The sequence below is a fragment of the Gymnogyps californianus genome, chromosome 1, assembly GCF_018139145.2.
Source record: "Gymnogyps californianus isolate 813 chromosome 1, ASM1813914v2, whole genome shotgun sequence".
In the NCBI taxonomy this organism is placed as follows: Eukaryota; Metazoa; Chordata; class Aves; order Accipitriformes; family Cathartidae; genus Gymnogyps; species Gymnogyps californianus.
The window spans coordinates 191080647-191104362 of NC_059471.1; the positions used below are offsets into that span (position 1 = coordinate 191080647).

General features: G+C 41.2%; 1 protein-coding gene across 1 annotated transcript in view; it reads left to right on the forward strand.

Moving 5' to 3' along the window:
* The window catches only part of MET (MET proto-oncogene, receptor tyrosine kinase), a 73180-nt gene extending 53736 nt beyond the window's left edge, over positions 1–19444 (forward strand). Inside the window, exons 11-21 of the mRNA XM_050895752.1 lie at positions 1140–1286; positions 3311–3467; positions 4283–4423; positions 6838–7068; positions 9467–9547; positions 10166–10347; positions 11933–12042; positions 15715–15880; positions 16786–16922; positions 17067–17280; positions 19065–19444. Of these exons, the coding sequence (XP_050751709.1) occupies positions 1140–1286; positions 3311–3467; positions 4283–4423; positions 6838–7068; positions 9467–9547; positions 10166–10347; positions 11933–12042; positions 15715–15880; positions 16786–16922; positions 17067–17277 (1563 nt within the window). The 3' untranslated portion in view covers positions 17278–17280; positions 19065–19444. The remainder of the gene's footprint in view (positions 1–1139; positions 1287–3310; positions 3468–4282; positions 4424–6837; positions 7069–9466; positions 9548–10165; positions 10348–11932; positions 12043–15714; positions 15881–16785; positions 16923–17066; positions 17281–19064) is intronic.
* Positions 19445–23716: the final 4272 nt, after the last annotated feature.

A 23716-nucleotide genomic window follows, 5' to 3' on the forward strand; every position in this document is an offset into this window, starting at 1 on the left:
CTCCCTGGCCCATTGAATATTTACTTAATTAACACCAAACAGAATGGCTCCAGTTAGACAGAAGATAGAGTGCAAAATGGACTTTTTTGTCCAGCAGTTAAAAAGCACTCACCTGGGGTGTGGCTTTGCCAGTCAAAATAGGACAATAAACTGGCTCTCCTGTATTTTTATTAACATTTTCCCAGGGCTCAGTCTGATTCTGCAGCAGACCCAAAACATATTCCAAAGTAAGATTTTTTTACCCCTCAGAATGGGATTCTTGTTTTCTTTCCAGTATATGAGGCCTCATAGCAGTGTCAGCCATGATGCCTTCCTCCCTTCTTGTGAAAAACTCCAGCCCACATAAATAGCCTGTATTAGTGTTACTCCCCATCCTCCCTTCTCTCCTTTTACTCCTGCTTAATATGCCTGTTCTTTCATCTGAAGCTGGGCTGTACCTGGGATAGGGCAGCTTCTTAAATACTGATGCCCTCCTGAGCACAAAAGATCCTGAACTTGGCCTTTGGACACTACTATCACAATACCAGAAGGAATAATATTTCATCCAAGTCTGGGATGTGAAAGCAGGTTTTCTGAGTAGGGAGTTCACTTTTCATGCTGTCATCTTCACCAGGGTTTGTTCCTTTTTGGTCTGTGGAATGTGATTTTAACAATTTGTGCATTTTTATGATTATAACTAATTAGTTCTTTTTGAAAGCTTCACTCCTGCTACCATAACCACTTGCAAAACAAAATATTTGAGATGCCTTTAGTTTTTGGATAATATAATGCCAGTTTTGTATAAACAACGGGGTCACATAATGCATCCTTTCTTGTGCAAATTATGCAAAAATCTGAACAGGACCAACAGGATTTATCCCTTGGACATTTACATTTTTAGAAGTCTGTATGGGCTGTATGAGTATTAGTGACAGCAGATTTTATCCGTAAACTTTATCATCCTCCTCTGGCCTGTCTGCCAAACTCCTATTTACATGAAAAAAACTGGTACCTGCATATTGACAGGGCAATGTAAATTTGCATTAGTCTTTTATTTCACAATTGTTTTTCCATTAAAAACATTTTCCAAGGTAATAAAAGGACTTCTTAACTTTTATGAGATGGTTATGTAATATGAAATTGATTTTTTTTTTTCCAAGGGAAATTATATTGATTCAGAAGCTGTTAAAGGAGAGGTGCTAAAAGTTGGAAATAAAAGCTGCGAAAACCTCCTCCTGCAGTCGGAATCAATTCTGTGTACGGTTCCCAGCGATCTCCTGAAATCCAACAGCGAGCTAAATATAGAGGTGAGGCAGCTACACCATGCATGAGATATTAATGCCATTTTTATTATCACTCCCAATGTCACTATTGAACCTATAAACTTTAAATTTAAGCCTAAGCCTGTGTTTACAGAGGTATCTCTATCCCTGTTTGTTTGGGATGGAAATTCAAATAATATCCACTATTTCAAAAGACATATTATCATCATTGTTGTTATTACCTGTTTGTACAGAGACTTTCTGGAGCCTTAGGCACAAACTAGGACCTAAACTAAGCACAGAAATAAAATGATAGTTATTAATCCAAACACAAGAGGAAACATGGGGAAGAACGGGAAGCTATAATGGAGTAGGTTTACTTTGGAGCTCACAAGCCCTTTTTTCAGCAAAAAATTCTGCTGCAGTCAAGAAGATCAGATCCTTTCTGAAAGAATTTTTTGTCTGCTTTTTATAATTTCATTTCAATTCTTTTTGTAAGATGCAGACACTTAGGAAAAATGTTAGAGTTCCACTACTGTTCTAAAGGTGGTCTCACTAGAGTCATTCACAGCGCTACTGCAAATTTAAATTGTAGACAGTTTTGACCTACTGATTCATAGAATAAGACACAAATCTTTCAGTATCTTTGTATTTTTTTTAAATATAAAAAAAGGAAAATCACAGCAGAATGGGATTACCTTTAAACTATGAAATTTGCTGATCATGGACTCTGATTCACTGAAAACAGTGGAGACTTTGCCAGTCATGTAAGTGTGATTAGGATCAAAGTCTGTAAGCTCTTTGGAGCAGGGACCATTTATTTTTTCTATGTCTTTATGGCATTCATTTCAATAGGATCCTGGGCCATGAATAGTGTTCCTGTGTGCTGCTGCAATCTAAGTAAACAGTAATAACTAATTTGCTTTATTAATACAGTAAATATTAATTTATTTTAATATTAATTTATTTTGAAAAGTACAAATTAAATTTCTTGGATGTATCAGGCAAACTATAAAATTAGATGCAGCTCTCCTTTTGGTGTATCTGTTTCCCAGACCTGTAAATGCCTAGTTTCATGTAATACTTGTGCACCTGTTGCATTCTGTACCTGTTCATATTTTTACATATGCAGCTGGGACTGGCACTACATTCAGTCAGTTCTACTATGTGATATTTCCTTAACCTCTAAGAAACAGATATGCGTGACATGTATTTCGTACATAGAAAAGAACACAACATAAAGGGGTTAAATAAGGTTTCTGCTTGTTTACTGGCAAGGAGCCTCAGAAATAGCAGTCTGCCCAGTGAAGAAGAAAATTTGCTCTTTTGACGGGCAAATCCATCATTACAGTACCCAGAGGAATGAATTCCACAGGAGGAAGAGAAAAGATGCCCAAATGCATTCCAACTGCCTGAGCTAGTGCCGTGTGACCTAAAACAGTTTTTCCCTGTTAGCTGCTTGGTGTTTGGTTGTTGATTTTGGGGGTTGTTTTTTTGTTTTGTTTTGTTTCTTTAAACTGTCAACAAGCTAGAAGCTGGCAAGGGACAGGCTCACGTGACCTTGGGAACTAAAACGCAGGCACGCTGTCAACAGAGAGGGAGTTTGATGTTACGGCATATTTATGCCAGAAGGACACATATTAAAGACATTTGGGCTATTTTTTTTAACATACATCTCAGCCCCTATATTCGTAGGCCCATACATTTCCGTGCACCATTTGAGTAAAAGTATGAATTTAGCATTTTGAATTAACATCTGGTAGCAGTGGGACCCTGTTATCCAGAGTGCGTGTGTGAGTGCGTGCTGTGTGTGTGGTGTAGCACATACACAGCTGTGTCACTACCAGAGCTCTTGAAGGCATGTAATGAATCATAAAAATGTAGATCTGCTTTCACGTACACCAATATAACAATTTCCTCACTCCCAGTGTCTTGTCACAGTACAGCATCACAAAATCAAGATTTAATACATATGGGACACATATCAGCTCATACTTTAGTACTAATAATCTACTTCTTAGTTGTCTTTTGAAATCTTCATGCTATTTTTTTTCTTTGGTTTTTTTCAGTGGAAGCAAGAAGTTTTGTCAACAGTTATCGGAAAAGTGCTGATCCGGCAAGATCAGAATTTCACAGGACTAATTGCTGGAGTTGTTTCAACATCAGTTTTAATTTTTATCTTTTTGGTGTTTTTCCTCTGGAGAAGGAAGAAGAAACAAATTAAAGGTCCATCATAGTCAATTCCATCAAATAATTCCGTTATTATATCTTAGATTTTAAAAACTGACATCAATTTATGCTTTGCTTAACTGCCATGCAATGCCCTGTTGTAACCTGTCAGCAGAGGTTTCACAATCAATCAAGTCCAATGTTTAGTTGCATTTCAGCCCTTGGCTCTTGCCTGAGCTGGGTGAAGGGCCACACTATGCCTAAAGGAGAAGGATTTCGGAGGAACTCTGAGCTATTAGGAAAACTTAGTAACTTCTCTTCCCCAATCAGCCTTGGAAGAGGGGACAAGTAAATGACGTGTGGAATCACGAGTACTTCAGTTTCATCCAGTTGCCTTGTAGTCCTCCAGGCTGTGCCTAAGTTGTGCAAGACAGAGCGCTGCGGTGTCCTGGTCTCCTGTTCACCCAAATCAGGAACTTGGTCAGAGTGTGCCTCCTCTCTGACCCCCACGTCTGGGTTTCTTTCCAGTGCGAACTGCTGCACTACGCAAGGGGGGTGGAGGAGGGGAGCTAGTATATAACCAGGTCTTGTTCTGACACAGTATCACAGTCAGATCATGAAGCTGGCCCCAGAGGCCTCGAAGCTCTCTTGGATCTTCCAGTGTGGCCAAGAGTGGGGCTTTAACACAAGTTATAGCAAATCTTGTGCTGTACAAATAGCTCAAGTTCAGGTCCCGCACATGTCTGCCTCAGCAACAACCCAACCCTCTTCCCAGCAGAGCAGAACATCTAAACTTAAATAAATACCTAAATGAATGTTGGCACACAGTAAACGTGAGGGTTTTCTAATATTTCTTTCTCCTCCCACTTCAGATCTGGGAAGCGACCTAGTGCGCTATGATGGCAGAGTGCACACTCCTCACCTGGACAGGCTGGTGAGTGCGAGGAGTGTAAGTCCAACAACAGAAATGGTTTCAAGTGAATCTGTAGACTACAGATCAACTTTTCTAGAAGGTACACCTCTATTATGAATCTGTGCAGATGATACTTTATACATGTTGCTTTTCATATGTCTTCAGATGATAGCTATATCTTAATTTGAATTTCTCATCTGGTTTGTCTGTGTCTGCATTGTTTGGGACTTTCATGTGTTCACAGGCTTGCTCTTTGAACCGAGCTTCTCAGGTGCTTCCCAAGATTAATGTGCAAAGGATTTTTACTTTTACTCAGGTTGGAGGAATATATAAAATACTATTAGTAAAAACTCTCTGTAAGTATGCTCCACAATTTATTAGGAGCTAGTGGATATAATGATTTTGTGTTATAATGAGGTCTATCACACCATGCGCAAATCCACTCCGAAAAAAGTGATTTTAAGGATAGCATCGAGTGGCTGTAGGTTTAGTGTGTCTCAGGGATTTCATAGTCGTTATAAAGCAGTTCTGCCAGCCCAACATGGGACATGGGGTTTTGTAAACTGATATTCTTTTGTCTGTTCATGCCTCTCCTATAAAATGGCACATTATATGACGCAGAAATGTTGATTTTAAAAATTAAGCTAAAGGGATGTGAAAACTGTGACAAATTGAGTGGAGGTCCATGTGTGCTGAGATGCCAGTCTCAGAAAACACGCTGTTCATTTTCAGGCCTGTGGGCGTGAGGGAAGAATAACCCTATGCTGAATACATTTTTGTGCCTTATAACACCATTTTAGAGTGGGTATTCTCCAGAAGAGCACTCTGCTGGACTTAACATACCACTTTAGGCTGAACATGTCCTTTAAGACATGTGGAGACCATGTTCTGTGGTTACCATTAGAGTCTTTAACTATTAGGAGTTGCCATATTATGGTATCGGAGATATCACAGATATTTGTTAGTCTTGGTCTAGACATAGTCTTGTACTATTTCAGGTGCTGCCATACACAACTCAATAGAAATCACTCCAAATCCTTATTCCACCTTTGTAATCCCCAGTCGCAGAGCTATTTGAGAGCCAGGCCCATTCCCAGCTTCCTTTATGATTCTTTAATTGCTGCTGCCAGCTCGCTCAGGAAGTTTCTTGATTGAAAGATTCCCAAAGGAAAAGGAAAGCCTGTGCCACTGGTTAGAAGGGAAAGTGGTACACAAGACAAAACTATGCAAAGATCCTTGGTGGAAGGTAAATCTGCAATTGTCCTGGGGCCACTGTGCACTGGCAAAGCACAGCGGAGAGCATACCCAAGAAGGAGGTGCGTTCACTTAATGTTCCTGTAGGAATGTTTACATCAATTACTGTCAAAGAATAAAATGACAGGAATATTAGAAAACATGCAGATTTACACATAGCAGCTGTAAAAATTATTTTGCAGCCATGGCTAGAGTATTTTACCATGATTATTAAATAGATATTTGCCCTCGGTGACATGAACGTGGCTTTGTAAATGTAAGAGTTTGTATTTTTGCTTCTAGATAGAGCAGCACTGAGTTTTTCTCAGCACCTAGAGTGATAACAGCACTATATGAAAATTTCCCAAGTTTTATACATAAATATATAAAGCATGTCTGTACAACATCTTTTACTGTTTGTGATAGAATACCTAATAATTTCTGTTGTTAAATTTATTCCCTTTTTTTCTTTTTGACTCTGGGCTAAATTCTGCTCATTGACTCCACTGGAATCATTCCAAACTGAAATTGGTGTAAATCAAACTTAGTTCTTTGATTCTATTACACAAAATACTAGAAAAAAATCTTTTAAACAAAAGCAATTTAAAACCTGAACAACATGCTGTTGACAAAAATAATTTTCTCAAATAAATACTCCTTGCTTGGCTGAAACATTTTAATTTCTGCTATTTTAAACCAGCTGGCTCATGTTATTTTCATGAGTAGCACCAACTGTATTATCTTCAGCAGTTACAGGATATGAATCACCTCTAGCCATTTCCCTGGTTGAATATTTACCATTGGATAAACATAGCTAGTCACCAGCAGTTTGGAAACCTTCATGAAATGTAAAGTTCCCTACCAAATTAGAACATGACAATAATAAAATGTTTCATGTTTTTAATTGTTCACTACTTTCTCCTCCCATATCACTGTCATTTTTCCATTTTACTCGTTACTCCCAACTACTAGAAATGCTATAACCTACACTTGGCAAGAAGTGACAAGGCTTCTTTCCAGCCTCTCAGAAAAGTGGATGTTTTGCCATTTACTTTCATAAAAGTAGAGCTGAGACAAGCATAAGTTTCTAGTGACGTGGTTTTCCTGGAGTTTGGCAGATTAGCAATGCGTATTTTCATTTTTCCTTTGTGACAAAAACTTCTGCAAAGCCAAGCCACTTCCAAACTGATAAACTCAAACCTTGCTTACCAACGCAATAAAACTCTTCACTTTCCAAGGAGAAGTCTGAAAGGATTGTAACAGTTTCTGTTCATCTTGCAGATCAGTTTCCAAGCATGTCTCAGAATGGATCGTGCAGACCTGCCCAGTATCCTCACTCTGACCTCTCCCCAATTCTGTCTAGTGGAGACTCAGATTTAGCGAGTCCACTTCTCCAAACTAATGTCCACATTGACATCAGTGCCTTAAATCCCGACCTGGTCAAAGAAGTGCAGCATGTGGTTATTGGTGCTGACAGCCTGATTGTGCACTTCAGTGAAGTTATAGGAAGAGGTGGGTACTGCGACTCTTACCTTGTAAACTGCTATTCTTTTTGCACACCCATTCATTATAAACCATTCTGAATAAGGTGTCTACACAGAGGTTTTTCAAGCTTTTCACCTCTTACACCACTGCATCCCATGCACCGAATCAAGGGGGGAACCAAGGGGCTCTCCTTTAAAGTTAGATGAAGGGTTGTGCATTTGGTCAGTTGGAGAAGACACCAGAGGGAGGAAGGAGTCTGCCAATTAATGGGGCTCCTTTGAACTCAGAGGCTTGTTGGTTCCCCCTCAGCTGCCTGACTCGCACCCTGTTTCAGGCTACAGAGAAGCTCAGCCAGGGCTTCTGATCCGTGAAGCTGCGGTGCAGGAGTGAGGCTGCTGCGGAATATTGCACGAGCCTAAGGCACACGCCTAAACGGCAGGGAATGCTGAGGCAGGGGCACCAGCAACCTTAAGCTCAGAGCCTGAGAGCTGGCAGGATTGCTACACGACACAGAAAACTCCTGCAGTCACTAGTGCATTCAGTAAAAGCCCCCATGGGCCAGGTGAAATGCACACACCCCTATTCCCTCCGCAGGTTTCCCCCAGCTCTGAGGAATTCGCTGTTTGTTTCCTCCTGCCAAAGGCTCTCTGTTCCCCCTCATTCCTCTCTCATCCCAGCTGCAGTAATGTGTAGCTCCTGATTCACTTCCCCTTATTTTTGTCCCTGATACAGCAATTCCCCTATTTTTCTGAATTTCTCCCATCACTCCTATTCCTCTACATCTCCGTAAGCAGGTGCCCTCCTTCTTTCATAACCCAAGCCAGTATTTCTGTTAGGGGCATTTATTAAACTCTGTACTATTGAGTACCTATTAGTAACCCAAGTAGAAACTGGATTTTCACTACTTCTGCAGATCATGCATGAGAGGTCTCCTGTTGAGTATCAGAATACTGATAAAAATTTGGCTATAAATGATATTCCTAATGCCTCTTCTGCAGGAAAATAGCCACAAATCAAACAAACAGTCAGTGTGTTTCCCTTCCATGTATTACACTTCATCATCCCCAAAGCAAGGGTGGGCCTTTTCTGTCTTGTTTCAGAAAAGTCCAAGTAATTTCCCATTTTTTGAATGTTGAAAAGTATCAGGAATGACACTGCTGTAATTAACGATTTTTAATTTTTCCTCCATAACTAGAAATGGGCCAAACCCAAAAATATTTTAGACACACCCGATCCAAGCTTTAGGATTTGTGCCCAGGCTCCAAACAATCTGTGGTCTGATGGGATTTTAGTTGCTTTTATAAAACTTTGTATTAATTTTGCCCCAAGCCAAAAGCAAAGCCAACTGGGCTCTGACCAGCGCTTATGACTGGAACCTAGTAAAATTAATTAGATGATAATCTTGTTCTCTGCAGAACTCACACTTGACAAAAAACTATTTTGCTTTCTAACTGCAAATATGAATATTTTAAAAGTGTCCAGTAAATAGTACATCTGTGAAGGAAAGCCACCGTTACATGTACATAATTTGATTTGGATAAATTAATGCACGTGCCTGGAGCTCAAAGTTCTCTGTTTCCCAAACAGGTCAACCTGACTTCTCATAGTAGGTTTCCCCATACTAGGTTTCTGTAGACTACGCCATTTGCTTGGCAGGAAAGCACAGGATCAGGAAGGATTTCTGTGTCCCTGGCAGTTTATTTCACTGCTTAGACCGTGAGAAAGAAGGCAAATTTTGCTCATCATCTTTTAGTGACATTTCGCACTCGGACCTAGGCCATAGCAGAGACGATAGACTGCCGCCTACTGATGTGGTCAGTCTGTGATCAGTAGAGCAACTCCCAAACCGTTCATGGCCAACATACCACTTTTAACACTCAACATTTTCCATGGAATAGCAGGACCTGAGAGACTGTAAGCCCACAGTGACCCTCCTTATGCAACTTTCCACTGAAGATGCATCGAGGCTGTACAATCCAGTGGACCACTTAGCATGGGCTTGCAGACCACTGGGAACCACCGATCCAGTGGTCATCAGCTCCTAACTGCTCCCTGGTGCCTTCCAGTGCCCTCCTTTGACATGTATCTCACAGGAGAGTATGGTGGGAATGGGCTGACGTGGTTTTTGTGTGCATAATCATTACAAGAATATGAAGCAGTTGTGGCGCCAGCCTTGTCATTATTTATACTCTCCATCTAGGTCAAGAAATATCAATTATGCTGCAAATAGAGTTTTCATTTTATGTAATGATGGTTTTATGTAATGGTAGTTTTATGCGTTAGTTATGAAGTATACATTACGAGTGTTGGTAACTGGACAGAAATGGAGTGTGATCACTTTCTTAAAGCATAATTGCTACCCAGTGGAAAATACCAGAAAGCTAATTTTACTTATTAAAACTAATCTTGCTCATTTTTTACACAGGACATTTTGGGTGTGTGTACCATGGGACATTGCTGGATAATGATGGCAGGAAAATTCATTGTGCTGTGAAGTCACTGAATAGTGAGTTACATGTTTAATAGTGAGACATTACCATAATTCCAAAGATAACCAGGGTGAACTAATTAATTACAGTGAAGGGTACTTTCACAAATAAAGATTCTTAGTTGCAGCTGGATCAGATTTATCCCTGGAGCAATTCCAATGACTTCAGATTACCATGAGGCATTGGTATATATTTGTACGTCAAATGAAATGCCCATATATTTCCTCTACAAAGAAAAGGACACAGGAAAATGAGGGAAAGGCAGTGTCATTTTTCATTCTCCTGACTACTGAAGATTTGGTTTTGGAAGTTAAATTGCTAAAGAGTGGGCAAAGCTGCTGGAAAAACAGGAAGAGACTATAACAACATTTGTTAAAGGCTTTACTCAAGTGTTGTTATTCAATTCTAAATAATTCATAATTAGAAAAGGAGAAACAGAATTAAAATCACTAACAAACTGTATTTGGTCATTGTAAGACAACTGATGCACATAACCTAGTTGTAATGTGGGAGGTGGGGAGCGTGTTTGTAGCTTCTCATTATCACTTTGTTGTGAAATGACATGCTGTACAGAAATGAACTGTAGTTTGTTTGGGGTTTTTTTAATTAACTCATTTTATTACTGGATTTCTCAGGGATTACAGACCTGGAAGAAGTAGCTCAGTTTCTGAAAGAAGGAATAATCATGAAAGATTTCACTCATCCCAATGTTCTGTCGCTCCTGGGAATCTGTTTGCCCAATGAAGGGTCCCCCTTAGTTGTTCTTCCATACATGAAACATGGAGATCTTCGAAACTTCATTAGGAATGAGACTCATGTAAGTACCTGGTGAGGTCTACCAAACGGTAATGCAAGTCTAGCCACGCCCTGCTCCAACACCACAGGTTGTAAGCTCTGATAATTACATTACGTCTATAACTTGCTGCTGTTACTACACCTTAACCTTTAGCACTTGCTTAGGCTGGCACCGAGCCTGACCACAGCACTGCCACTCCTTCCCTTCCCCCTCAAATTCCTCTCTAGAATGTTTCCCAGAAATTATCAGCAATAAGTATTTCTCGTTTCCCATCCATAAGCCTCTTTATAAACAAATGTGTTTATGAGATCTAAGTCAAAGGGCCCAACCATCTGGTGGTTTAAACCGGCATATCTCTGTTGACTTCAGCACAGCTGTGCCAGTCGTCACCATCTGCTCTCCCAGCTCCTAGGTAAGGGATCTTCATGTCCAGCTAGTGTCACAGTCCTGTTATTATCAATATTTTTTCTTATTATCTTAAGAAAGAAAACCAGCAATTGTTATACAAACCATGAGTACTCTATTATTAGACGTTTTCCCCGTTTCCATTGAAAGACTGCAGATTTCTCAAATGTGCCTCACTACTTTTTCTCAAGTATGAGACTACAGGTCTTGCCTCAGGTAGCGTAAGCCCACTTTATACTGTAGTATTTCACCCATTTCACAGTGCTAGGACAATACAAAGTGACTTCTGAGCCAATATGATTTTGCCCCTGCCTCTATGGCAATCAACAATAGCCAGTACAATCTAAAAAAAAAAAAAAATGCATCTTGACAAATTGTTGGGAGAGTTAAGCTTTCTGAGGTAGGGAGCTCTTCGCTTTTGAGTTTCTTTCATTCTACAAGCACCAGGGCCCTTGTCTGTGAATAGTGTCGTGGTCCTTCCTGAAATAAATGGAATAACGACCACAGTTGAACAAGATTGTTCCACAGAAGAAAATGATATGGAGCAATGTCAACAACACAAAAATCTGTGGGACCTTACTATAACATAAGTCATGCTGTTGGATAAAAGAATTACAAGTTTATGTTTTTATTTATTTTGATATTTAACATTTTCAGTGAGGTCTCACCTTGTAGACCAGCAGAAAGAGTTACCAATCTTTGTGGAAAATCTTCCTCTGGTAACTGCTAAGGTCTCATTTGCCTTTTCCATGGCATCGTACTGATGATAGCTTGCACTTATTTTGCCCCAGACAGGACTCTTCTTTCTTGGTCATTTCCAGCTGATGAGCTCCAAGTTCATAGTTAGCACCTTCTACTGAGTTACATGCTATTAGTCTAAGTTCACAAATGTGAATTTTGTATCAGCTGTGATGCTGAGGTTTCAGCATACTGTTCCACTTCCCAGGCCAGGTCATGCTGCTTATGCTGCAAACTCCACTCTTCTGGAGTCTGTCAGCTTTTTTGATCTCTTAAAGTGTGTTTCCTCACTGGAGGTAAGAACTTGACCTAAACTTATGCCAATTTTACTACAAACACCAGCCTGTCTTGATCATTCTGATGGCAAAATAGGTGTGTCAAAAACTGAGAGTCACAACAAAAAACCAGTCTGCTCCTTGGACTTCCACATTCATTGTATATCACAAATGTTTGTATTTTACAGAACCCAACAGTAAAAGATTTAATTGGATTTGGCCTTCAGGTCGCAAAAGGGATGAAATACCTTGCAAGCAAAAAGTTTGTCCATAGAGACTTGGCAGCAAGAAACTGTATGTAAGTACAAGCATCTAATTCCAGCCAGATTATCACACTCTTCTGTGTAAGACAGTGAGATGAGATAAATGAAAGTTTCCAGGATTCTGCTTTTTTAGTCACAATAGAGTGTGTTTTTCATTGTTCCATAATTATACTGATGTTTGCCTTGCATACTGATGAGCTACTCAGCTTGCTAAGGGCTCACTTCTTACACATAAGCTTTTTTTGAGTGTGGGAAATAAGAAAAGCTGAGGTGAAAGTGTAGCCTCTCCAAATCATTGGTTAGAGAGTTTAAAAGGCATCTCCTAAGGGAAGTTAAACTGCTGTTGTCTCAACTTGCTGTGCTTCCACCCAACCTCTTCAGAAGCAGCACGTCTGTGCTGCCGCACCTAGCAGGAGGGAGAGGAACACAGGGGAACTTACTTTGTGAGAAAAACAGGAACACAAAGAAACAGCACTGAGACCTCTTGACAGTAATCTTTCATTACATGAATATGGGCTTACTTTGGCTCAGTTACACACACAAATTAACATTAAAAAATCAGAGCATGCAAAGAATCTTACTAGTGTCTGGGTAGCCAGACAGTTCAGTTCACACAAAGACTAACTGATACAGGAGTTGCCGATACTATTATGCTGATTCATCACCTATGTTGTGAATTAATGAGGTACAGGATTAAACATTAGAGTTTATTTTTAGCACGTCATAATCTGGAACTCTGGCTGCCAAAAGGTTATTCACCTATGACATCGGATTTCTTATTCTTTTTTCAAAGGGTGCACACTTGTGCAGCTGAACAGCCTCTGAAAAAAAATGTTTTCTTACAGCTGCTGTTTTTTTAAGGGAGGAAAAAAGCCACAAGCAACATGATTTTCAGGTTTCCTAAGAAGAAAGGAATTGGGTTACTGGATAAAAGTCCTGATTCATCTAATCGAAGTCCCAATAGTGGCAACAGGACATTCCCTCTGGCCTACTGTCTCTTCCTTGGGTGGGGAGGGAACAGCTATCAGGATGTCTCACATTGCCAACTGAATGGCTGCTTTTGTACTTCTATATGGCTCAGCACTTCAGAGCCTGGAGAGCTGCTGCCACGTGAGAGGAAGATGTAGGGTTGAAGACCCCCATTCCCCAGTGGCCGTGTGCAATCCAGCACTCAGAAGCACAGCCCCTGCCACAATGGTGATGTCCATCAGAAAGGAAGCCAGGATGCAAATACAGTCCCTGTGGACTCTTGACTCTATTCCATTATCCTGGAAGAGGCGCAGGAAGCTGCTATGGCATAGACTGTCCCCTGTTGACCCATCAAAGTTCCCTCCTACTCCCTTCATTGGTATTGGTTTAGTTATTATATCAGTAAATACAGCAGATGGTTGTGTGCCATTCAGAGGGACTTCAACAGACCAGAGAGTTGTCCAGATAGTGTGGTGGGTTGACCCTGGCTGGACACCAGGTGCCCACCAAAGCCACGTTATCACTCCCCCTCCTCAGCTGGACAGGGGAGAGAAAATATAATGAAAGGCTCACGGGTCAAGATAAGGGCAGGGCGATCACTCACCAATTACTGTCACGGGCAAAACAGACTTGACTTGGGAAAAAAAAATTATTTAATTTATTACCAGTCAAGTCAGAGTAGGGTAATAAGAAATAAAACGAAATCTTAAAACCACCTTCCCCCCACCCCTCCCTTCTCCCCGGGCTTAACTTTACTCCCTAGTTCTCTACCTTCTCCCCACCAGTGGCACAGGGGGATGGGGAATGGAGATTGCAGTCAGTTCATCACACGGTATTTCTGCTGCTCCTTCCTCCTTAGGGGGAGGACTCCTCACACTCTTCCCCTGCTCCAGTGTGGGGTCCCTCCTGCAGGAGACAGTCCTCCACGAACTTCTCCAACGTGAGTCCTTTCCATGGGCTGCAGTCCTTCAGGAACAGACTGCTCCAGCGTGGGTCCCCCGCAGGGTCACAAGTCCTGCCAGCAAACTTCCTCCAGCGTGGGCTCCTCTCTCCATGAGGCCACAGGTCCTGCCAGGAGCCTGCTCCAGTGTGGGCTTCCCACGGGGTCACAGCCTCCCTCGGGCACATCCACCTGCTCCAGCATGGGGTCCTCCACGGGCTGCAGGTGGATATCTGCTCCACTGTGGACCTCCATGGGCTGCAGGGGGACAGCCTGCCTCACCATCGACCACCACGGGCTGCAGGGGAATCTCTGTTCTGGTGCCTGGAGCACCTCCTCCCCCTCCTTCTTCACTGACCTGGGTGTCTGCAGAGCTGTTTCTCTCACATCTTCTCACTCCTCTCTCTGGCTGCAATTGCTGCTGCTCAGTAACTTTTTCCCCTTCTTAAATCTGTTATCCCAGAGGCGCTACCACCGTCACTGATGGGCTCGGCCTTGGCCAGCAGCGGGTCCATCTTGGAGCCGGCTGGCATTGGCTCTGTCAGACACAGGGGAAGCTTCTAGCAGCTCCTCACAGAAGCCACCTCTGTAGCCCCCCGCTACCAAAACCTTGCCATGCAAACCAAATACAGACAGAAACCTCATAAATTCAAGACAGAGAAATGCCACATGTAGAGGCTGAGAGAGACGGGATTGTTTAGCCTGGAGAAGGCTCAAGGGGATCTTATCCATGTGTATAAATACCTGATATGGTGGAGTAAAGAAGATGAAGCCAGATTCTTATTAGTGGTGCCCAGGGACAGGCCAAGAGGCAGTGGGCACAAATTGAAATAGAGAAAATTGCATTTAAACATAGGAAGAAACACTTTTATTGTAAGGATGACTGAACGCTGGCAGAGGTTGCCCAGAGAGGTTGTGGAGTCTCCATCCTTGCAGACATTCAAAACCCAACTGGTCAAGGTCCTGGGCAACCTGCAGTAGCTGACCCTGCTTTGAGCAGGGGAGGTGGTGGTGAACTAGATGATCTTCAGAGGTCCCTTCCAACCTCACCCATTGTGTGATTTTGTGATTCTGTAAAGAAGCCCAAAAGCAGGTGTTTGCTGTGGCTAGGTCTGCACATATAATGAAGGATAGGCTTAAGCACATGAACACCCATGCTCTATCTATCTGTTTTCTGGCACTGATACCGCTTATCAGGACAAACACCAAGCTTAGGGAGGAGCAAAGCTAAGGAGATCTTCTGGTATGGCTGAGCTGTAAGCCCAGCAGAACTTTCCTTATGCCACCATTCTTTCCCAGTACAGACACCAAATACATCCTTAGTTACAGGACTACATTATTATATATGGGCAGTCACTGAGATAATGATGGGTCCTTCCGTATCAAAATTGAGAGTGAATAGGAAAGGTGATGCCTTGACTTGGAAATAAAAATGAGAGGTTTCTAAGGATATGGAAGAAGAAACAGCTGTGGAAGAAATGATGTAGCTGTCAATCAAGATGTATAGGCTATTAGTAAAAATCTTTTTATACAGAGCAATTCTTTTAAAAGAACTGTAATTGAAATTACATTATTAAAACAATATCAGTAATTTCCTGAGTTCATTCACTGTGTTAAATGGGTGTCAAATATACTTTGCTGCACTTTTTGTTTCACTGTTACATTAGTTAATAGATCCAAGATAAAGTACTGCCTTCCAAAGTCACGGTCTCAAAAATGCAAGTCACTCATTATAATCCACCATCACTGTAAATCTTGCCTGCTCAGTTGCAGATAATACTTTTTGTCATTTCTCTAGGTTGGATGAAAAATTCACTGTCAAGGTAGCTGACTTTGGTCTTGCTAGAGATGTCTATGATAAAGAATACTACAGTGTGCACAATAAAACAGGAGCTAAACTGCCAGTGAAATGGATGGCTTTAGAAAGTTTACAAACTCAGAAGTTCACAACAAAGTCAGATGTGGTAATGTACAAACATATTTGTATCACCTATTAATTTCTCTTATATTGCCTGAGGCATCTCTCTAGTGTTTAATGAATGGACTAACTCCAAACCAAAACTTGTATTTGAATCTACCTTTAGTTCACATAAGAATAAGAGACTGTTTCTACATCCAGAAAGGGTATTTGTCCCAGTCACAAAGCAACAAGTTGTTGACCTGATTATCTGTTACTGCTCAGGAAAGAATTAGGAACTTAATCCCACTCCAAGGGAAACTAAGGACATTCCAAGAAGCCAAGTTGGAGCTGAACCCTGCTATAGGAGGGGCTCTGGAAAGCTTGACAAAACAGGTTAACTTTGAGACTCATAAAATTTAATAGTTCTCAAAAAGACTTTATTTGTTTTATAAATACTTACTGACTGCTTACAGCAATCTCAAGTATTACCTGGCCATTTATGAAGAAAAAATTATAAGATGAAGTCATTAGCTGGCTGGATCACTTTGTGTTTTAACTCTCCTTTCAATCCAGATTCAAATTAGCCTGTGATGCATAGAAGTTTCACCACGTATATTCTCTTCAGTGTGTATTTACACAGGGTTAGTCAGATCATCAGCTCATGTAAATTGGCAGAGCTCCATTAACCTCAAAAGAGGTCTGCCAATTTATACCAGCTAAGTAGCAGGCCTATAGGCTTTTATTTTCTTTCATTTACTTAGTTGAGTTTCTCTGGCTCTAATTTAAGTGGCTCCTCAAGTCCCTACAGCATTTATTAGCCCACTTAAAAGAAAGCTGAATGCAGTAAAATAACTTTTCAAAGGGAAAATCCATGCATTTGAATGCTTAAATCTGTCAAACCATCTTCTAAAACTGGAATGTAAAGCCCTCCAACCCTATAACTTATTATTTATTTCTTTGTTTTCTTAGTGGTCCTTTGGTGTGTTGTTATGGGAACTTATGACAAGAGGGGCACCACCTTATCCTGATGTAAATTCTTTTGATATAACTGTTTACTTGTTACAAGGAAGAAGGCTGCTACAACCTGAATACTGCCCCGACCCACTGTAAGTAAATAGTTTGCAAAGCCTTCTGCAAATGCTGCTGATTCTGATATTCTCTAGTAAGTGAGACTGTGGGAAGAAAGAGGTTTGGTTTTTTTCCTTTTTAGATGATTTCATAATTGAACACTTCTTTTATTTGAATGGCAGGTATGAAGTCATGCTGAAGTGCTGGCATCCAAAACCTGAGATGCGTCCAGCATTTTCTGAACTTGTTTCAAAAATATCAACAATCTTCTCCACTTTTATTGGGGAACACTACGTTCATGTCAATGCTACTTATGTCAACGTGAAGTGCATTGCTCCCTATCCTTCTCTTTTATCATCACAAGACAACACAGACATGGATGTTGACACATGACGGGTATGTCTGAAATAGAGGAAAATCCATTCTTAGTTGTATGAACACAAAGCAAAACATTTGGTCCACTAGTTTTTACTGCCCAGTCTTTGTGAGAACACTGTTGCACATGTTTATGTCGTTGCCCAAGTTGCACTAGTACAAGGACATGATACCATATTGTTTAAGGCTATGGGATTCTATAAACCATCACAGTAATTTCCAAGTATTATTTGGACAACTGCATCAATTTACCAAATGGAAACGTTGTGTGCTACCATCCAGAGCTAGTTCCCACTAGCTCTCATTAATGTGTGCTCAGACCCAAGAACAAAGATTCATCATTAATGCCATGAAGGAGAAAGTAGAATACCAATCAGTACGGCTGGAAGGACTATTACTGTTGCATGTACTTTAGGATAATGAGCAGTGCAGAAATGGTTTTCACACAAAAGGCTAAGACAAACAATGAGAGTTACAAGAGTTTAAAAAGTATTTTCCTCCCGCACAGTCCAAACTTTGGATTCTTGCACTACATCAACAAGGTTTCTTAGAACATAGGCCGCCAAGAGAGCCAGCCTCATGGTAAATGTCTTAACAGAAATCAACATGAAAAAATGGTGTGCAGTAAAATAAGTATGTCAGCCTTGCCAGTCCTCTGGTGCAGTCAGACGGTACATAAAATGAAGGGAAAAATCATCTAGCTTAGAGCATTCCTAGCGTCAACTTTATTCCAACATTCAACCACTTCTTTGAGTCAAACAGCCTATATCGACAGATCTCTCGCTGAAAAATGCAAAGCCTCCATTTCTTTCAATAAAGAATTAACCACTCTCTGAGAATAAAAACGTGAAGGCATCCATATTAAATACCAGGCTAATCCCTGGGATGTAGTAATATGGGCGGCATTATTCTAGAGAGGACGAGGAGACAGGCAGGCTGGCTACCTCATGGAGCTGCTGTCTGGTGAGTCACACGGCGAGCAGCTGAAGCTCTGCCACCTACCCTTGGGTGGAGCTGCCGCCAAAGGTGAGTGAAGAGCGGAGGCGTTGCAGCCAGCCCTGACCTAAAAAGACACTGCCACAGCAGGAATGTTGGTAACGTCTTCGTGCCAGCCCTAAAGAGCTGAGAAGACCGATCAAAGGAAGAAACAGCTTTAGGCCCCCTCTAGCCTCTTCTTGGATCACACAAGCCAGTGAATTATGATACCTGCTTTTATTTCTGAATGATGACCAGAGAAACGATTTTGAAAAGAGATAGTAAATAAACCTTTCATTCATTAGGGAAGAGTACTATAGCTTTAGGGCAAGCATCACATGTCATTTCTGTTCCTGTGGAATTCTGTGCATACTACTGTATAGCTTGTTTAGTATAGGATAGAACTGGGTTTGTTGGTGTAAACACATAAAGTATTCTATTTTTATATTAAAAAAAAAGTTTATTTTTAATGACATTTACAAAGTTTGGTTAGGCCACAAAATACTGCACTGTGAACATTTCAGAAAATGTATGTCAACGTACATGATTCATAAATTGTAGCAACCTTAAAAAAATACTGTGTAAATATTAAAAATGAAAAGAACTGACTGTAAACACACTCCACCCTAAGTATAATATCTCCGTTGCTGCAAGCCAGCCATTTTAAGATCTTCAAAGCAAGGTACTGCAGATAAAGAACTGATATAAGGGAGATATATTGTTCTTGGGAGACAGTGTTATAACTGAAAGATTTATAATGAGAGCAGAGTGTGTAGGCAAACTACGAGCAGATTATATTGTATTGTGTTTCATCACCACTTTCATTTCAGAAACGAACTTTCATGTCTGCTGAGAGCAATACTAATTGTAGATTGCTCAAGGACAAAAGGCTTTGCTGCAGGCAAAAAAAAAATCATCTCTATGGTTGTTAAAACAGCTAAGGAAGTTTATGACACACAGATTTGGAGAAGATACTCCAAACTTGTACATACATGCTTGAGGAACGCTGCAATGTGAAACAGAGGACGTTTTTACTATTTATGAATTTTTGCTTAATAAAGTTAATGTTGTGTCTGGGACACCTGTAAGAATACGTGATTCTGGTAAAGATTTGATGTTAGTAAGTTCATATATCTGCAAAGAGCTGAATGGTACTTACGTTTATAGTTGTTGTTATGACCTAATAAACATGTTATTAAAATGAATTATTGTAATACTTTACGCTCCGAGTGCTGTAATTACTGTTAACATTTGACTGTGAAGCTGATAAAAGTCTGTATGCTTTTTCTGACTAACATGGGAAGAGCGACCTGTGGAACTGTGTGAGAGAGAGGAAACAACTCAGAAACAGAAAAATATGGAGAGTGCACCAATAAATCAAACACGCAGTTCATCAGCCTCCTACCCATTAATAGATCAGAGAAAGGTGCAGAATATTTGTTGTGAACAACTATGGCATAGTCTGTTTGAATAGGAAGTCTCTTGCCTAACCACAGGCTGCACCCGTGCAGAGCCTTAAAATTCTTCATGCACTTAGAGTTGGGCGTAACATTTGAAGCTCGGAACGTAGGCATCATAAAGAGTACCTGCTTGGCCCAACAAGGGTGGCAGCACTTGCGTTTAGCATCCAAACTTCTTAATCAGTCATGATCCACAAGAAACTTCGAGCACCTGAACCTATGTCCCTCGTGGTCATCCATCACGCGTTTCGTCTCTGCGAGGTGCTTTGTATCTGTGACACCTGAAGAAAGAAGGCATTGCAGTCCCCAGGGGTCTTGCTGCTTCTGGCGGAACAGGAGCCAGCCCCGCTCTTCTCCCACGCATTTCCTCCCAGTGACATTAGATGCCTCCCCCTGAATTCACAAGTTCACTTCTGTGAAGCGTATTTTAAGCAGGTACCCCACAAACACTGCAACGTGCACTGTCCTGTGCCACTCATAAGCCAGACGACACTACAAGCTCGTTTCTTCAGCGGCTGACCTCAACAAGGGGACATTTTATACTTAACTCGCTCAGAAAGATTTTAATGCACAGTCTCAGCTGATTTAAAACAGCATTTATATGCTCTTGTAATTTCAAAATATCAAGCAAACCAACATCAAAACACATTTTCTCCAGACACATTTACTACTTTTAACAGAAAATGTATATGCTCAGTTTCAACTCAAAGTGTATTTTGGGAAAAAAGGCATTGAAAATAACAGCTAAGGATGAAAACATTCTTCTGTTGTGTCACAAGCCCAATCCAGCTAAAAGGTCTGACATTTTTATTCTAATTATTTACATCTAATTTATTTTCCAATACATTTTCAGGATTTCCCTGAACAGTCGGTAAAAAATCTCCAAGGTTTTACCACAGTCTGCTATTAATACCAGGGTCTTCAATCTAAACCAGCATAACACACAGCCAAATGATGGGCTGAACTTAAATACCAGATTTGTAACACATTCCTCTGATTACTTCTCATGATTTCTAAGGGATGCTATATATTGCATTTTTGAAAGGGTCAACAGAATCACAAGCTTCCCATGCTCAGTTCTTCATCCTAGGAACTTTGTTTATACCAGGTACAGCACTGCAGCTGATCTTCAGCTGACTGACTGACCCTGGCAGCCTTCCCCTGGCATGAATATTAACAGTGGACGTGGCCCGTGGTCAAAACGTTGCATAACAGATGATACCCTACACAAAAGCCAAGAGATTAAAAAAATAGGGAGGGATATCCTCACCCCACAGAAATTTTCCTGTTGATTTCACACAAACTTTTTTTAGTGCACTATTAACCATTTTTAATAACTTGCCTATATTAAGGAAGATTTTTAATACATCCAACAATATTAAAGGTTTCTAAAATCAAGGAAAACAGTACACTACCATTGGGTTGCTAAGGCTTTGCATATTGCTAATTTTCTGTCTCTGGTCTTAAATTCGATCATGAAGAATGGACCTACATGCCTTATGTAAATAAATGAAGAGGAAAAGTACGTTGCAATTTTTGTTACAGTGGCAGAAGCAGTACAGGTGAGCAACTGCAAAAGGGCATCAAAATAATTTTAAACCTAAACATGAAACTCTCCCTTCAGAAAGTTAATTTCTGGAATTCAGCCATAACACTGTCACAGGAAAAGGTCATAGCAGATAAATGAAACACAAATCCTAATGGGTTTTTTACTCACTAAACAAAACATCTATTCCTGAGAAATTCCAATTTCCATTATTTTTAACAAATAGGTCATGAACTGAGTATTCCGAGCATTGAAGAAAGACACAGGAAATCTTAGGATTTTGCCAGATCGATTAGTAAAAACATTTAAAAGAAACTGTGATCTCACAGACAGCAGGGAGAATTCAGAGCAACATGATTGTCTCAGTAGACACCAGCCCGGAGGAGATCAGTCTCTCGCCCTGGAACTGGAACTGTGTGCTCTGACATGAAACCTGAATTTGCCTTTTGAAATCCCCATCCACCTGCTAACGCTAAAGGTGTAATCACTTCCAATGAGGATGCCAAAAGCCTCTTTTTCTGATTAAGGTCAAGCACTTGTAGCCACCCCACGACCTCCTGGGGGACAGAGGGAAAAGGTTTCTGTTTTGTAAGGAACACTGCTTCCCTGGCTGGTGTTACTATTAACTTCGGTGCTTTCCTTTCCAGAGCCGGCAGCCTCCTCACGACACACCACGCCTGGGGAGAGACCCTCAGCCGAGGGTAAACCCCTGCCGGGGTCAGCCCAGGGAGACCCTCCCGACTGAACAGCAATCAGGTGCCGTCCAGCCAAATTGGGCTTAAATGGGAGACTCTGATGTGCAGACCATGCTGGGCTTTTAGTTTTTCAGTTGTTAGCTTATTTGGGGTTAGAGGGAGGAGGAGAGGCACGTTCAGATTTCTTTTCCCCCTGCTGTCACCTCATCCCTTCCTCCCCGGGTCTGGAGTTGGCACCGAAAGCCTCGGGGCAGCAGACTGACCTTCTGGGTCTGCAGCCTTACGAGGCTCCCGAGTTCAACAAAGGAGCATGGTTGTAGTTAGGGATTTAAGTGAATATAGCCAGAAACTGTAGGTCGGGCTTGGTAGGATTTTGTTTGCACAATCCAAGGTAGAACACCAAAGAAGAGTGATTTGTTTAATCTGGTTTCCATGCGCTTTCCTCTTGCAGTAGTAAGTACTTTGCCACAGCCTAGTGCCGTTAGGAGGTTCATCAGTATCTGCCAAACATCTTCTCACATTCATTACGACAATTTAACAGGGAAGTCATCCTCGCTCGGGCCTCTGAGGCCTTGTACGTTTCTACAAACGCTATGTATTAACACTTGCCAGAGTTCTAATTACCAAGCGCACGTTGAGCCCCTCTCTGGTACAAATAACAGCTGAATATCCTCCTTTAGGATGTGAAAAGTGTTATTGCCAAAAACTTTAGGTTGCATGACCAAACATGGACACCTCAGCTGCCATGAGGTTGCAGCTCACTGGGGCAGTTGGCATGCTTTGCAAGTGCAACAAACTGAACACAAACGCTAAAAATACAGTTTGAGCTTTAATTAGGAAGGAATAAAGACCTTCAGACAACAGTGGCATATTCTCTATCTTTTGTGCGGCTCAGAAAAAAATAAAGGCAATTTAAGAAAGACAGCGGAGCTGCAGCCTGTTGGAGCTCATGGTGCAGAATTCATGGCAAACACGTGCGACGATGTTACAACACATATACGCCGGTCAGCAAGCGAGACATAACAAGGAGTGAGTCACATCCAACTCCAATTGTATGCTAACGCTTTTCTTAAGAAAAGCTCTTTCTTAGAAGAGGTTACTGCTACAGGAAGGACAACCATCTTCAGAAGTCAAAAACACTCTCACCATGTAACTTTTGCATTTTGTAGAGAAACGTAATTATCTGAATAGCTCCTTCATTCATTTTCAGTTACTGGAAACGTATCTATTGAAATTAGCTTGTCTATTAAATTACTAGCCATGCCTATGTAATATACCTGTCACCTGGCCACAAGAGCCATAACAACATTCAAAGTATTTCCCTCAAAGGTCAATGGCTCAATAACTGTAAAAACGCTCCAGCATTGCTTGTGTCCTCCGCACACCTCTGAGCACCAAATTGTTGCAGCTGTTGGCAGAACTCGAGCAGCAGCTCTGAATTGGACGGGAAGAGGGTAACAGTTTGTCAGGCTGTCATGGTTTAACCCCAGCCGGCAACTAAGCACCACGCAGCCGCTCGCTCACTCCTCCCACCCAGTGGGATGAGGGAGAGAATCAGAAAAAAGTAAAACTTGTGGGTTGAGATAAAGACAGTTTAATAGGACAGAAAAGGAAGAAAATAATAATGGTAATAATAATAATAAAAATTACAATAATACTAAAAGAATTAGAATATACAAAACAAGTGATGCACAATGCAGTTGCTCACCACTCGTCGATAAATGCCCAGTCAGTTCCCGAGCAGCGATCCGCCCCTCCCGGCCAACTCCCCCCAGTTTATA